The sequence below is a fragment of the Anoplopoma fimbria genome, chromosome 13 (genome assembly GCF_027596085.1).
Source record: "Anoplopoma fimbria isolate UVic2021 breed Golden Eagle Sablefish chromosome 13, Afim_UVic_2022, whole genome shotgun sequence".
Classification (NCBI taxonomy): Eukaryota; Metazoa; Chordata; class Actinopteri; order Perciformes; family Anoplopomatidae; genus Anoplopoma; species Anoplopoma fimbria.
This window is the reverse complement of record NC_072461.1, coordinates 15,318,805-15,331,236: the sequence shown is the minus strand read 5'-3', so window position 1 is coordinate 15,331,236 and position 12,432 is coordinate 15,318,805. Positions and strand designations below refer to the sequence as shown.

The 12,432-nt window shown below is 44.3% G+C and overlaps 2 protein-coding genes across 2 annotated transcripts; one reads left to right on the top strand and one right to left on the bottom strand.

The window, feature by feature from the left end:
• Positions 1 to 68: 68 nt before the first annotated feature.
• Positions 69 to 2,585, bottom strand: c13h9orf78 (chromosome 13 C9orf78 homolog). The gene is made up of 9 exons (XM_054610207.1): positions 2,424 to 2,585; positions 2,210 to 2,269; positions 2,037 to 2,088; positions 1,853 to 1,923; positions 1,624 to 1,701; positions 1,188 to 1,385; positions 972 to 1,108; positions 765 to 869; positions 69 to 519 (listed from the first exon to the last, which is right to left on the bottom strand). Exons 1-9 carry the CDS (start codon positions 2,498 to 2,500, stop codon positions 419 to 421), a joined length of 879 nt encoding a protein of 292 aa, XP_054466182.1. The 5' UTR covers positions 2,501 to 2,585; the 3' UTR covers positions 69 to 418.
• nfu1 (NFU1 iron-sulfur cluster scaffold homolog (S. cerevisiae)) lies at positions 2,571 to 6,366 on the top strand. Its single transcript, XM_054610208.1, has 8 exons — positions 2,571 to 2,705; positions 3,481 to 3,581; positions 3,675 to 3,810; positions 4,727 to 4,793; positions 4,888 to 5,005; positions 5,106 to 5,169; positions 5,266 to 5,440; positions 6,009 to 6,366. The coding sequence occupies exons 1-8, from the start codon at positions 2,647 to 2,649 to the stop codon at positions 6,045 to 6,047; spliced, it is 759 nt and encodes a 252-aa protein (XP_054466183.1). The 5' UTR covers positions 2,571 to 2,646; the 3' UTR covers positions 6,048 to 6,366.
• The last annotated feature ends 6,066 nt before the right edge of the window (positions 6,367 to 12,432 follow it).

Genomic DNA, 12,432 nt, shown 5'->3' with positions numbered 1-12,432 from the left:
ATTTATTTTGTAATGTTTTATTTTTACTTCTAAAAGCACTGGTCACATTAAAGAACATAAATCTTGTAGTTTTACTTTTTTTTTTTATTCTTTTGAAAGCCCTAAATACACAAGACAACTAAAAGTCAACATTTAACAGAATAAAAAGCATATTGATCACAATCCAGGGGAGGAACACCACTTGATCTAAAAAATGTGTAATTCTCCTTAAACATGACACATCAAAAAGCAAATGTACTGTTTACAGTTAACCACAATAAGCTTTTTACAATATTTACAAAGGCTTGGGAGTCCTCTGGTTGTTTGAGAAAAACAGTCTGCAAAATTATCTTCATGGCTCATCTGGATGCTTCAATCTTTATAAAGATGGACATCAAATTGAGTAAATTATTCTTGAAAAAAACTGTAATCCAGCTCCTCAATAACGTCGATTCATCTTCTTGAACTTCTCATAATGGTAGTCATCTGTGGCCTTTTCGTTGTTTGGACGTTTGCGGAAGTTGGCTGGTGTTGTAACTTCTGAGTAACAGAAGAAGATATAAATCAGATTATCATTTCAGAAGAGCAGTGAGCTAATGTTATACTATTTGTATAATCAATATTCCAAATCAAGTTACTAATGCCTGAGAATGTATCAAAACAAGTACAGTTATATATGCTCCTGTTTAAGTCTGCTTACAACAATTATAGCAGAATTCTGCAGTCTAGTGCTGGTGAGCTGGCATACAAGGAGGAACATTGCATGGCTGTGAACAGTCTCTTACCCTCTGGACCCGGTTTCTCAGTGTCTCCCACACGCAGCGGCCTTGCTTTGGGTTCCTCTCGGTGTCTGTGGTGCCTCTGTGGTGCGTTCACATCCTCACGATAGACTGAAAAAAGACATTTACATATTTAACCAACATCTCCTCTCATTACCTTCTGGTGTGCTCTCACTATTTGAAACCCAATGTTTACATATTGACAGGACTCACAGCGATTGTGCTGGACGTAGTTGACGGCGATGTTGGTGGGTACGAATGATGTGCCTTGGTCTTTTTTCTTGTTTCTTTGTTCCGCCAGAAGTTTGGCTTTTGCATCCTCTGTTTGGATAATGTTCTTTATCTTTGCGCTGGGAAAAGAGATTACAGAACCAGGTTGTCAGTAACCAAAAGAATAGAAGGATCATTTTCAGAATCTCCTATACATACTCGATGCCAAGATCGACTTCAGGGATCCCACTCAGCATCTGGTTGGACAACATCTCCTCTGTCTTCTTGGCAGAATTGACTCGGATGCTCTCAGGCAACTCATACAGGTGGTCCTCTGCATTTTTCACCTTAACTTTCTGTTCCTCGGCTTCCACCAACCCCTTCTTCTTTTTCAGCTCTGTCTCAATATATTTCATCCTGTGAGGGTAGATTTATGGAAGAAATTAGATTTTTAAATATTTCTATGAAGCACTTTGTAAACTGTGAGTGAGTCTACATAACTGTGTAGATACAGCTTGTGGTAATTGTGCCGTGTGGCTCTGGTTGAGGTGCTGATTGAGATTATACTTTCACATAACTGAGCGCCATAGAGAGAGAGGCTGTGTCTGTATGTGTGTGTATGTCACAAATGAAGAATAAAAAAAAACAGACATACATGTCCGCATCCTCATCTCTTCTGTTAGTTTCAGCAGAGAAGGAAGTTCCCAGGTTCAGGTCCGTCTCCTCTTCTGTCCTGCATGTAGAACAGAGGTCATCTGGAGTCAAATCACTTTCATATGTAATGACACACATTTTCTATTTTGCAATAACATACTAGAGCATATGCAATATGTTGATCACACTGTGACAAAATTATTTAAAAAAACAGTATCTGATTTACTTACATGTCCCTATTCCTGTCTTTGGCTTTCTTCATGTCTACAACTCCTCCAGTCTTCAGTTTAAAAGGGTCATTCTGTAAGAATTTTATTTTAAGAATGTAAGAACGATGCATGAAACAAATAGCCAAATAAACACACCCACATCATGGTTAATCTAAACAAATAGATATTCTAAAATGTCACTCACATCAATTTCATCCTCTGGTGGCAGTTTCTCCCCAACCAACAGGGCGGTCACACTAAACAAAAAAGGAAAATATTAATATCTATTTACATCTCATATGTTTCACAAGACTTTTTCTACAGAAACATGTTCATGGTTTGAAAAAAACAGCTTTGTAAGTTTAACATTCACGTTACCTGACTCCGGTCTGTCGTTTTCGCAAACTCTGCAGCTCTTTCGCCTCTTCTAGTTTTGATCTAAACCACCAATAAATACACGTAAATGATAAATGTCATAACAAAAAAACACATAGGAAGTAGCTAGTTGGCTACTTTAGCTAGCATCCCGTGGAGCTAACGCTAGCAGGTATTTAGCTCATGTCGTAGCTAGAGTTTCAATGAAACCTTTTACCTGACTTCTATAGTTGTTTCATCTTCCTCCACATCTGACGAGTCTCTTCTCCTCCTGAAGTTTTTTCCACTCGGCATACTTTTCAGTTAAATGATAACTCGGACCTCTCGAAAAACAAATCGCGCTTGACGATAGCAGATGGTTGGATGTTGAGGGGAAAACTTAAGCGGACGCACAATAACATACGTCACTTCCGGTTTTTTCTTAGGTCACCAAAACAAACATGGCGACTTACAGGCAGGTCGGCAGGTTGTTGGGTATTTCAGCAAGGCTTTCCCGTCCGTAAGTTAAACTGTCTGTCAGCTGTGAGAGAGAGTAGTTCACTTTACCGTTTTAATGCTCGTACAAATGCATCGACCGCTCGAGGAGCAGAGTTGGTCTGACGTCATCTATAAGCGGCTAGCTAGCAAGCTAAGCTGCAGAATGACGCACAAGGATTGTTACTTACTAGAGCAGCATGATGTAATGAACGTGTCTTTTATTGTTTTAACTCTTAAAATCTGAGGGAGACAGTTATCAAAGATTTTTTTTGACACTGTTCAATTAATGCCGAACTATAAACAATTATCTTAGTCAAACAATATTAAGAATAAAAATAAATACATCCTCCTTCAAGTCAACATTTCAGCCTTAAATCCATGTGAGCATCTGGACATTATTTTAGCAAAATTGCTTAAAGTCTGTCTAGTTTCATGGGACCAGTGAGGAAAGCTTTGATATTATGTTTGGAGTTGTTTTGTTAGAAAAATAAACTTTATTGCATGTCAAAATTCTTCCTCAACTGAGTTTTAGAAGTGGGTTTTTCTGAGTTACTTTGCTGTTACTGTTGTGTCTCCTACCTGATGCACAGCAGGGTCATTCTTGTAATTTTTCATAACAAGCAATTGACAAACTTCAAGAAATGATCACTGTTCAAAGAATCATGCGACTTCTGATAACAATTGGCAGGACCAATGTGTTGTAGGATTGTCATAATAAATTTGATACTAAAGTGTGATTTTATTTTGCTGTAGTAACCTTTTGAATCTCTCTTTTTCTCTTTTTATTGGTGTATCAGTCTCGCAGTCAGCTGCTATCAGAGTGCCGGATTACACTGGCCTTCACATAACACAGCAGTCCCAAACAGATGGCCACAAAACCCCCATTGGGTTGTTCCTGGTGTGTATGCCTGCAGCATCCTTGTAGCTGTCTCACTTGGAAAACACTCTATATGACTGATGTAACATTCGTTTATGTTTTGTCTCCTCCCAGGAAGGACAATGTTTGTGCAGACCCAGGACACACCAAATCCAAACAGCCTAAAGTTTCTGCCTGGTCGCACAGTTCTTGAATCAGGGACTATGGATTTTTCCGGCCCTCGTGATGCTCACTGCTCACCCTTAGCCAGGTATATGTCTTCTTAAAAGTAAGGTTACTGAATCGAGAGTAATGCATTGATTTCACAGCAAGCATTTTTATTCACATTAGCAGCACTCATAAGCACAGCTTTAAATTATAATATTGATGTTGGCTGTGTCCCCTGCATCTCACTTTGAAATTGAATGCAACCTTTATAATTAATAGTCGCATTTGTGTTTGGTAAGACCTGCCATACAAGTTATAGAACCAAAGCTAAATCTGTACTCACAAAATAAGAAATTGCAAAGACTTCTGTGTGTTGCTCAGGTTGTCCTTGAGACTGCAGACACTGTCTGCAGTCAAAGCTTATCTATCCAGTCCAATGCCTTTACATGTGTGAAACAATGCATGATTGGATTCTGTTACTTTGGTTGCTTTTTGAGGTTTTGCATCTAATTGAGCTTAATAGCATTCATTGGTAACAGCTCTACACAGACATACTGTATGTGCTGTAATAAATAATATATTTGATAAGTGTGATAAACACTGCTGTTCAGAAGTGTGAAATCACCTGTGTGAAATCAAAAAACTTAAAAAAAAAATACCACAGAGAAAAATTGAGGGCAATTTGATTTTAGATTTTCGAACAAAGGTAAATAGCTGTGTGTGTGTCAACTTGTTGGAAAGAAGAGAGAGCAGAAAGCACAGCTGGTATCTGTGTATCGATTCTGCAGAAAATTTGTATTTTTCGTTTTAAATATTCAGTATTGATATGTTTCAGTGCTTTGATATTTTGACAACACCAGTGCATAGATCAGTTGTTTTTAAGCATCATATGAGTTATTGGTTTGGTTAGTATAATTTTATTCTTAATATTTTATTTTATTTTTTATAATTGTTAAATAACCTTGTATTTCATTCCAAATGTGAAAAAAAATATCAGTAAAGCTCTGTGTTGTCTCCAGACAGCTTTTTAGGATTGATGGAGTCAAGAGTGTCTTCCTGGGCCCCGACTTTATCACCATATCAAGGGTAAAACCAGGTCAAGTTTACATGAACCTCATAGTGAAGCACATTATACTGTCATTGCTTAGAATAGTTTGTTTTCTTTTTTGTCTCCGTTTAGTCTGATGAAAACATGGAATGGAGAGTTATCAAGCCTGATGTATTTGCTGCCATTATGGACTTTTTCACATCTGGACTTCCTGTGGTCAATGAGGACAGCACACCCAGTGCAGATACAGGTAAGGATTTCAACCAGCTGTGCTGGGAAAACACTGACATAGACGGAATGGGTAGAGAAAACTGTTTCTGAATGCCAAAAATCTTCACTTGTCTTTTCAGCACCATCAGATGATGATGATGAAGTAGTTGCTATGATCAAAGAACTGCTGGATACTCGAATAAGGTGTGATGATGCAATCTAATATTGTATCAGCTTCTGTTTCATGTTAACATAGCTTTTTGTCCTTTCTGCACACTTATCGATGTTCTTCTTCCCCAGGCCAACAGTGCAGGAAGATGGAGGTGATATTGTGTATCGGGGGTTTGAGGACGGTGTTGTGAAACTGAAGCTGCAGGGCTCCTGCACCAGTTGTCCCAGTTCCATTGTTACTTTGAAGAGTGGAATCCAAAACATGCTGCAGTTTTACGTCCCCGAAGTTGAATCAGTTGAGCAGGTTTGTGTTCCTTCAAGAGAATATTTATTTAACATGCTGGATACATTTCAGAGCAGCCAAGTCTTTAAAAACAAATGTTATGTGTCGTCATTTTGTGAGTTGTATAAGCACTGTATTTCTGAATTACTTTAAATGATTGAATAACTGTTTATAATGCCAAACACCTTGTCATTGCTCATAACTGTAGCTGGTGTCAACGATTGCGTGTCAAAAATTTGGAGTATTTTAAAATCAATTATTTATTTTACTGGGAGCCAGTGAAGAGAAATTAAAATAGTGATGTATTCAAACCTTTTGTTTCTGTTAATTCTCGCTGGATTTTATTTAAAGCTTTGTCAATCTGGCATAAAGCACATTAGAGTAATCTAGTATACTTGATATGCATGAATGAGCTTTTCAGAATCTGACTTTGACAGGAAGCATCTTACTTCAGATATATATTTCTAAGATGATAAAAGGCAGTCTTGGAGATATTAAATGTGTGCTTCTGAAATTAAGATACGCATTATGCGCTGGGGAAATCAGTGCCATTTAAAGTATTAACTGAACTTGTTGTTTTTTTCCACAGGTGAAGGACGAGGACGAGGAGGAGGCTGCTCAAGTTTGAACTGCTCTGAAACCCCATTTACACATTCCTCCATCCCCCGGCCACCTCCTTTGATGCAAGCCATAGTTGCAATAAAATGAGCTGGTGTATAGGATAGCTGTCATCATCATCATTCATCCAGATGGTATCTTTGATTTGGTGGCAATTTTCTGCAAAAGGGGCACTGAAGAGCCAAGAAATAAGAACTGATGACTGTAGAGTTGCAATAAATTTTATTTATTATTTTACAGTGTTACACTCAGTCACTAGTCAAAAACAGTCTTAAACAGGCTGAAATTACATATACTGTAAGTATATAAATAAAGTTGTTGAAATATTTGATTACTGTCCTGCCTCTTAATCTAACAGCATTATCACAATATCACGTAACATTGAAACATATCACACTGATATTTTACTATGCTATTGTAGGAGTGTGGGAAACAAAAGGGCTGAGAAAGGCTTTTTGTGGACGGAGTAAAATAACCGTCGGCTTTATTACAAACTCTGCATTCGCGCTGACAACAAAAACAAGCGCTCCCCCGTCCCGCATCATTAACTCATCAACCCGCTAACGGTCATGGGTAATGTAGTTGAATAAACCTAACAAGTAAATATAACGTCAACAAGGCTAGCTCGCTGTGAATTCTAACTAATATTGTCCTGCTAGTGAGTGGTCACTACACACGTCCCCCCAGAGTTCACAAGAACTAGCCCGAAAAACGATCAGGGACCCTAATGACCCGCCCAAAACGATTCCGGGGCTCCCAAGCAGGCACAGGGGGCCGAGGCAGTCCCAGCATCACCCAAGGGAGTCTGTCGACCCAGCCGTCGTCCCAGAGACCAGCCTTGAGGGCAGCCTTCATAGACCGGTGAAAACGTTCACAGAGGCCATTGGCTTGCGGATGATAAGCCGTAGTGTGGTGGAGGGAGACCCCTAACTGCTGGGTAATGGAAGTCCAAAGCTCGGAAGTGAACTGGGCCCCCCGATCAGAGGAAAGGTCAGAGGGGACTCCGAACCGGGCTACCCAGGTGCCGATGAAGGCACGAGCTACATCAGCTGTAGTAGTCGCGGACAGTGGGACAGCCTCTGGCCAACGGGTTGTCCTGTCCACCATCGTCAGGAGGTGAGTGTACCCCCTGGAGGGGGGAAGGGGCCCAACCAGGTCCACGTTCACGTGGTCGAAACGCCTTTCCGGCACTGCGAACTGCTCCAACGGGGCCTTAATGTGATGATGGACCTTGGCACGTTGGCATGCTACGCAGGTCCTCACCCAACCCCTACGTCCGTCTTCATACCACGCCAGACGAACTTCGCCGCCATCAGACGTTGCGACGGCTTCCTGCCCGGGTGCGATAAACCATGTACGGCATCGAAAACCTGCCTTTCCACGCCTGCGGAACCACTGGGCGCGGCTGTGCCATAGAAACATCACAAAGCAGCGTTGTGCCGCTGTCATCGAAGGGGACGTCTGCCAACCGGAGGCCAGAAACCGCCGTCCTGTATGCCTGGATGTCAGGGTCCGAGGCTTGATCTGCAGCCATACGGGCGTAATCGATGCCGAGGTGGACAGCTCCGACGGCGGCACGAGAGAGGCAGTCAGCCACGGGGTTGTCCTTCCCCGCCACATGCCGGATGTCCGTGGTGAACTCCGAAATGAAAGCCAGATGACGCTGCTGCCTGGCAGACCACGGTTCCGACACCTTAGCCATGGCGAAAATCAACGGCTTGTGGTCCACAAAAACAGTGAACGGGCGAGCTTCCAGCAGGAAACGGAAATGCCTGACCGCTAAGTACAGGGCGAGGAGCTCACGGTCAAAGGTGCTGTACTTTTGCTCACTGGGCCGGAGCTGTCGGCTGAAAAACGCCAGGGGTTGCCAGATCCCCTTGACCAGCTGCTCAAAAACACCACCGACGGCATAGTCCGAGGCATCAGTCGTCAATGCCACGGAAGCTTCAGGCACGGGGTGAGTCAGCATAGTTGCGCCCGCGAGGGCCTCCTTAGTATCCGAGAGCGCCTTCAACATGTCGTCGGACCAGGCGATGGCGTGCTTGGGGGTCTTTGTCTTGAGAGCCTCGTACAGGGGGCGCATCAGGTGAGCAGCCTGGGGGATGAAGCGATGGTAAAAATTCACCATCCCCAGGAACTCCTGCGGAGCCTTGACAGTGATAGGGCGTGGGAGCTGCTGCACAGCCTCCACCTTTGACGGCAGTGGGATCGCCCCAGCAGCAGTGATGTGGTGGCCAAGGAAGTCCATGGAAGGCAGCCCAAACCGGCACTTTGCTGGATTGATGATCAAGCCATGCTCGTGGAGGCGACCGAAGAGGAGACGGAGGTGCGATAGGTGTTCTGCCTTGGATGTGCTGGCTACCAGGATGTCGTCCAAGTAAACAAACACAAAAGATAAGTCACACAGCACGACGTCCATCAGACGCTGGAAGGTCTGTGCAGCATTCTTGAGGCCGAACGGCATCCGTAAAAACTCAAAAAGCCCGAATGGAGTTATAACCGCCGTCTTGGAGATGTCTTGCGGACTAACCGGCACCTGGTGGTAGCCCCGCACCAGATCCACTTTTGAAAAAATAGATGCTCCAGCCAGGTGGGCTGAAAAATCCTGGATGTGCGGAACAGGGTAGCGGTCAGGCGTAGTGGCACCATTAAGGCGCCGGTAGTCGCCGCACGGACGCCAGCCGCCATTGGGCTTGGGAACGAGATGGAGAGGCGAGGCCCAAGGACTGTCGGAACGACGGATGATGCCGAGCTTCTCCATGGAGGCGAACTCATCTTTCGCGATGGCGAGTTTGTGAGGGTCGAGGCGACGGGCCCTGGCATGCACAGGCGGGCCCTCAGTGGAGATATGATGCACTACGCCGTGTTTGGTGGCCGCGGACGAAAAGGTAGGTGTCGTGATGTCCGAGAACTCCAACAGGAGGGGGGAGAAAACATCAGCCGGTGAGACGGCGCTGGACAGCTTCATCGCGGCCGCATCACTGCGCTCACATGACAAGGAGCCGAACGTCTCAGCGTTGATGAGCCGACGGTTTCCCACATCCACCAGGAGACTGTTGGCACAGAGGAAGTCAGCGCCTAGGAGGGGAGTGGACACCTTGGCCAAAACAAAATCCCAGGTGAAACGCTGGTCAGCAAAACACAACGGCACGGTACGCGTGCCGAAAGTGGGGATAGCGCTGCCATTGGCAGCCTCGAGGGCGGGGCCCTGTTTCGCCCGACAGACGTCCATAGCCGATGCAGGCAGCACGCTCACCTGGGCACCCGTGTCGCACAGGAACCGGCGGCCGGAGAGGGAGTCGGTGACGTAAAGCAAGCCTGCAGGATGGCCGACACTCACGGCTGCTAGCGAGTGGCGGCCAGTGCGTTTCCCGATGCACTGAAGTTGCATGGTGGCAGGCACTTTTTGGCTTTGTTACCGTACCTAGCGTGATAAAAACACAACCCTGATGGCTTCACATGGCGGGCCACAGCGGTGGCGGAGACGGAGAAAGGTTGCGGCACACACTCAGCAGTGGCGGCGTTGGGGGCGGTGGCGGGCGTCGCTGCAAAACACTTTTTCCCGGCCGAGAAAAATGTATCCGCCTCCCTGGCCAACTGGCGAAACTCAGTCTGGACAGAATTGGTCACGGCCAAACGAACCTGGTCTGGGAGCTGTTGCAGGAAAAGTTCCTTAAACAGGAAACATGGCTGGTGGTCACCAAGCAGAGCCAACATGTGGTCCATCAGTTCAGAGGGCTTCGAGTCACCGAGCCCAGGGCGGGAAAGGAGCTGGCGAGCACGCTCAGATTCGGACAGTCCAAACGTCTCTTTCAGGTGTGCTTTTAAGGTGGCTCTGCTGGTGGATTTTCAATCAGACTCACCACCCTCCCCGCAGTTGAGCTGGTAAGAGCCGCCACTACATAGTAGTATTTGGTGGTGTCTGCGGTAATGTCCCTGAGGGCGAACTGCGCCTCCGCCTGAGCAAACCAAGCGTTTGCATTCTGTTCCCAAAACTCGGGCAACTTGAGAGAAACTGCGTTCGTTGCCATGTTCAGTCAACTCTGGAAACGTCCAGAGAAAATCGGGGTCACCAATGTAGGAGTGTGGGAAACAAAAGGGCTGAGAAAGGCTTTTTGTGGACAGAGTAAAATAACCGTCGGCTTTATTACAAACTCTGCATTCGCGCTGACAACAAAAACAAGCGCTCCCCGTCCCGCATCATTAACTCATCAACCCGCTAACGGTCATGGGTAATGTAGTTGAATAAACCTAACAAGTAAATATAATGTCAACAAGGCTAGCTCGCTGTGAATTCTAACTAATATTGTCCTGCTAGTGAGTGGTCACTACACTATCATATTTATTAGGATTAGCATACATTTATATCCCTGTGGGCCCACCACCCGCAGGGATAGGCATTGGGGTCGGGTGCAATGTGAGCTGGGCGGCAGGCTGGGGCGGGAACCTGGGCATGCTGACCCCCGGCATCACAGACTAGCTCTAGGGATGTGGAATGTCACCTCTCTGGCGGGGAAGGAACCGGAGCTGGTGCGGGAGGTGGAGAGCTACCAACTAGATATAGTTGGGGTCACCTCCACGCATAGCACCGGTTCTGGAACCAAACTCCTGGACAGGGGCTGGACTTTTTCCTTTTCCGGAATTGCCCAGGGTGAGAGGTGCCGGGCGGGTGTGGGGATACTCACAAGCCCCCGGCTGAGCGCCGCTGTTCTGGAGTTCTCCCCGGAGTCGCCTCTCTGCGACTGGGAATCGCAGGGGGAAAGTCTCTGAATGTCATTTGTGCCTTATGCACCAAACGGCAGTTCAGAGTGCGTGGCCTTCTTGGAGTCCCCGACATGAGTTTCTTCAAGTAAGGGCCTCTGGACTCATAATAACAAGTTTCCTTGTGTTTTCATGAAAACATGATACTTTCATCACTTTTAGATGCATTTACAGCTTTTCTGCTGCAAAAAGACGTTTCAGCCTGAAAATACCCCAAAAGTGTCCTTTCTGACAGGAATTCATACTTTACATGAGTTTCTTCAAGTAAGGGCCTCTGGACTCATAATAACATTTCATGAAAACATGATACTTTCATCACTTTTAGATGCATTTCCGGCTTTTTTGCTCACAAAAGTCGTTTCGGCCTGAAAATACCCCAAAAGTGTCTTTTCTGACAGAGATTCATACTTCCTGTCAGAAGTATAAATTCATACTTTACATGAGTTTCTTCAAGTAAGGGCCTCTGGACTCATAATAACAAGTTTCCTTGTGTTTTCATGAAAACATGATACTTTCATCGCTTTTAGATGCATTTACAGCTTTTCTGCTGCAAAAAGACGTTTCAGCCTGAAAATGCCCCAAAAGTGTCTTTTCTGACAGGAATTCATACTTTACATGAGTTTCTTCAAGTAAGGGCCTCTGGACTCATAATAACAAGTTTCCTTGTGTTTTCATGAAAACATGATACTTTCATCACTTTTAGATGCATTTCCAGCTTTTCTGCTGCAAAAAGACGTTTCAGCCTTAAAATACCCCAAAAGTGTCTTTTCTGACAGGAATTCATACTTCCTGTCAGAAGTATAAATTCATACTTTACATGAGTTTCTTCAAGTAAGGGCCTCTGGACTCATAATAACAAGTTTCCTTATGTTTTCATGTAAATGCATCACTTTTAGATGCATTTACAGCTTTTCTGCTGCAAAAAGACGTTTCAGCCTTACAATACCCCAAAAGTGTATTTTCTGACAGGAAACCATACTTTACATGAGTTTCTTCAAGTAAGGGCCTCTGGACTCATAATAACAAGTTTCCTTGTGTTTTCATGAAAACATGATACTTTCATCACTTTTAGATGCATTTCCAGCTTTTCTGCTGCAAAAAGACGTTTCAGCCTTAAAATACCCCAAAAGTGTCTTTTCTGACATGAATTCATACTTTACATGAGTTTCTTCAAGTAAGGGCCTCTGGACTCATGATAACAAGTTTCCTTATGTTTTCATGTAAATGCATCACTTTTAGATGCATTTACAGCTTTTCTGCTGCAAAAAGACGTTTCAGCCTTAAAATACCCCAAAAGTGTATTTTCTGACAGGAAACCATACTTTACATGAGTTTCTTCAAGTAAGGGCCTCTGGACTCATAATAACAAGTTTCCTTGTGTTTTCATGAAAACATGATACTTTCATCGCTTTTAGATGCATTTACAGCTTTTCTGCTGCAAAAAGACGTTTCAGCCTTAAAATACCCCAAAAGTGTCTTTTCTGACAGGAATTCATACTTTACATGAGTTTCTTCAAGTAAGGGCCTCTGGACTCATAATAACAAGTTTCCTTGTGTTTTCATGAAAACATGATACTTTCATCACTTTTAGATGCATTTACAGCTTTTCTGCTGCAAAAAGACTTTTCAGCCTT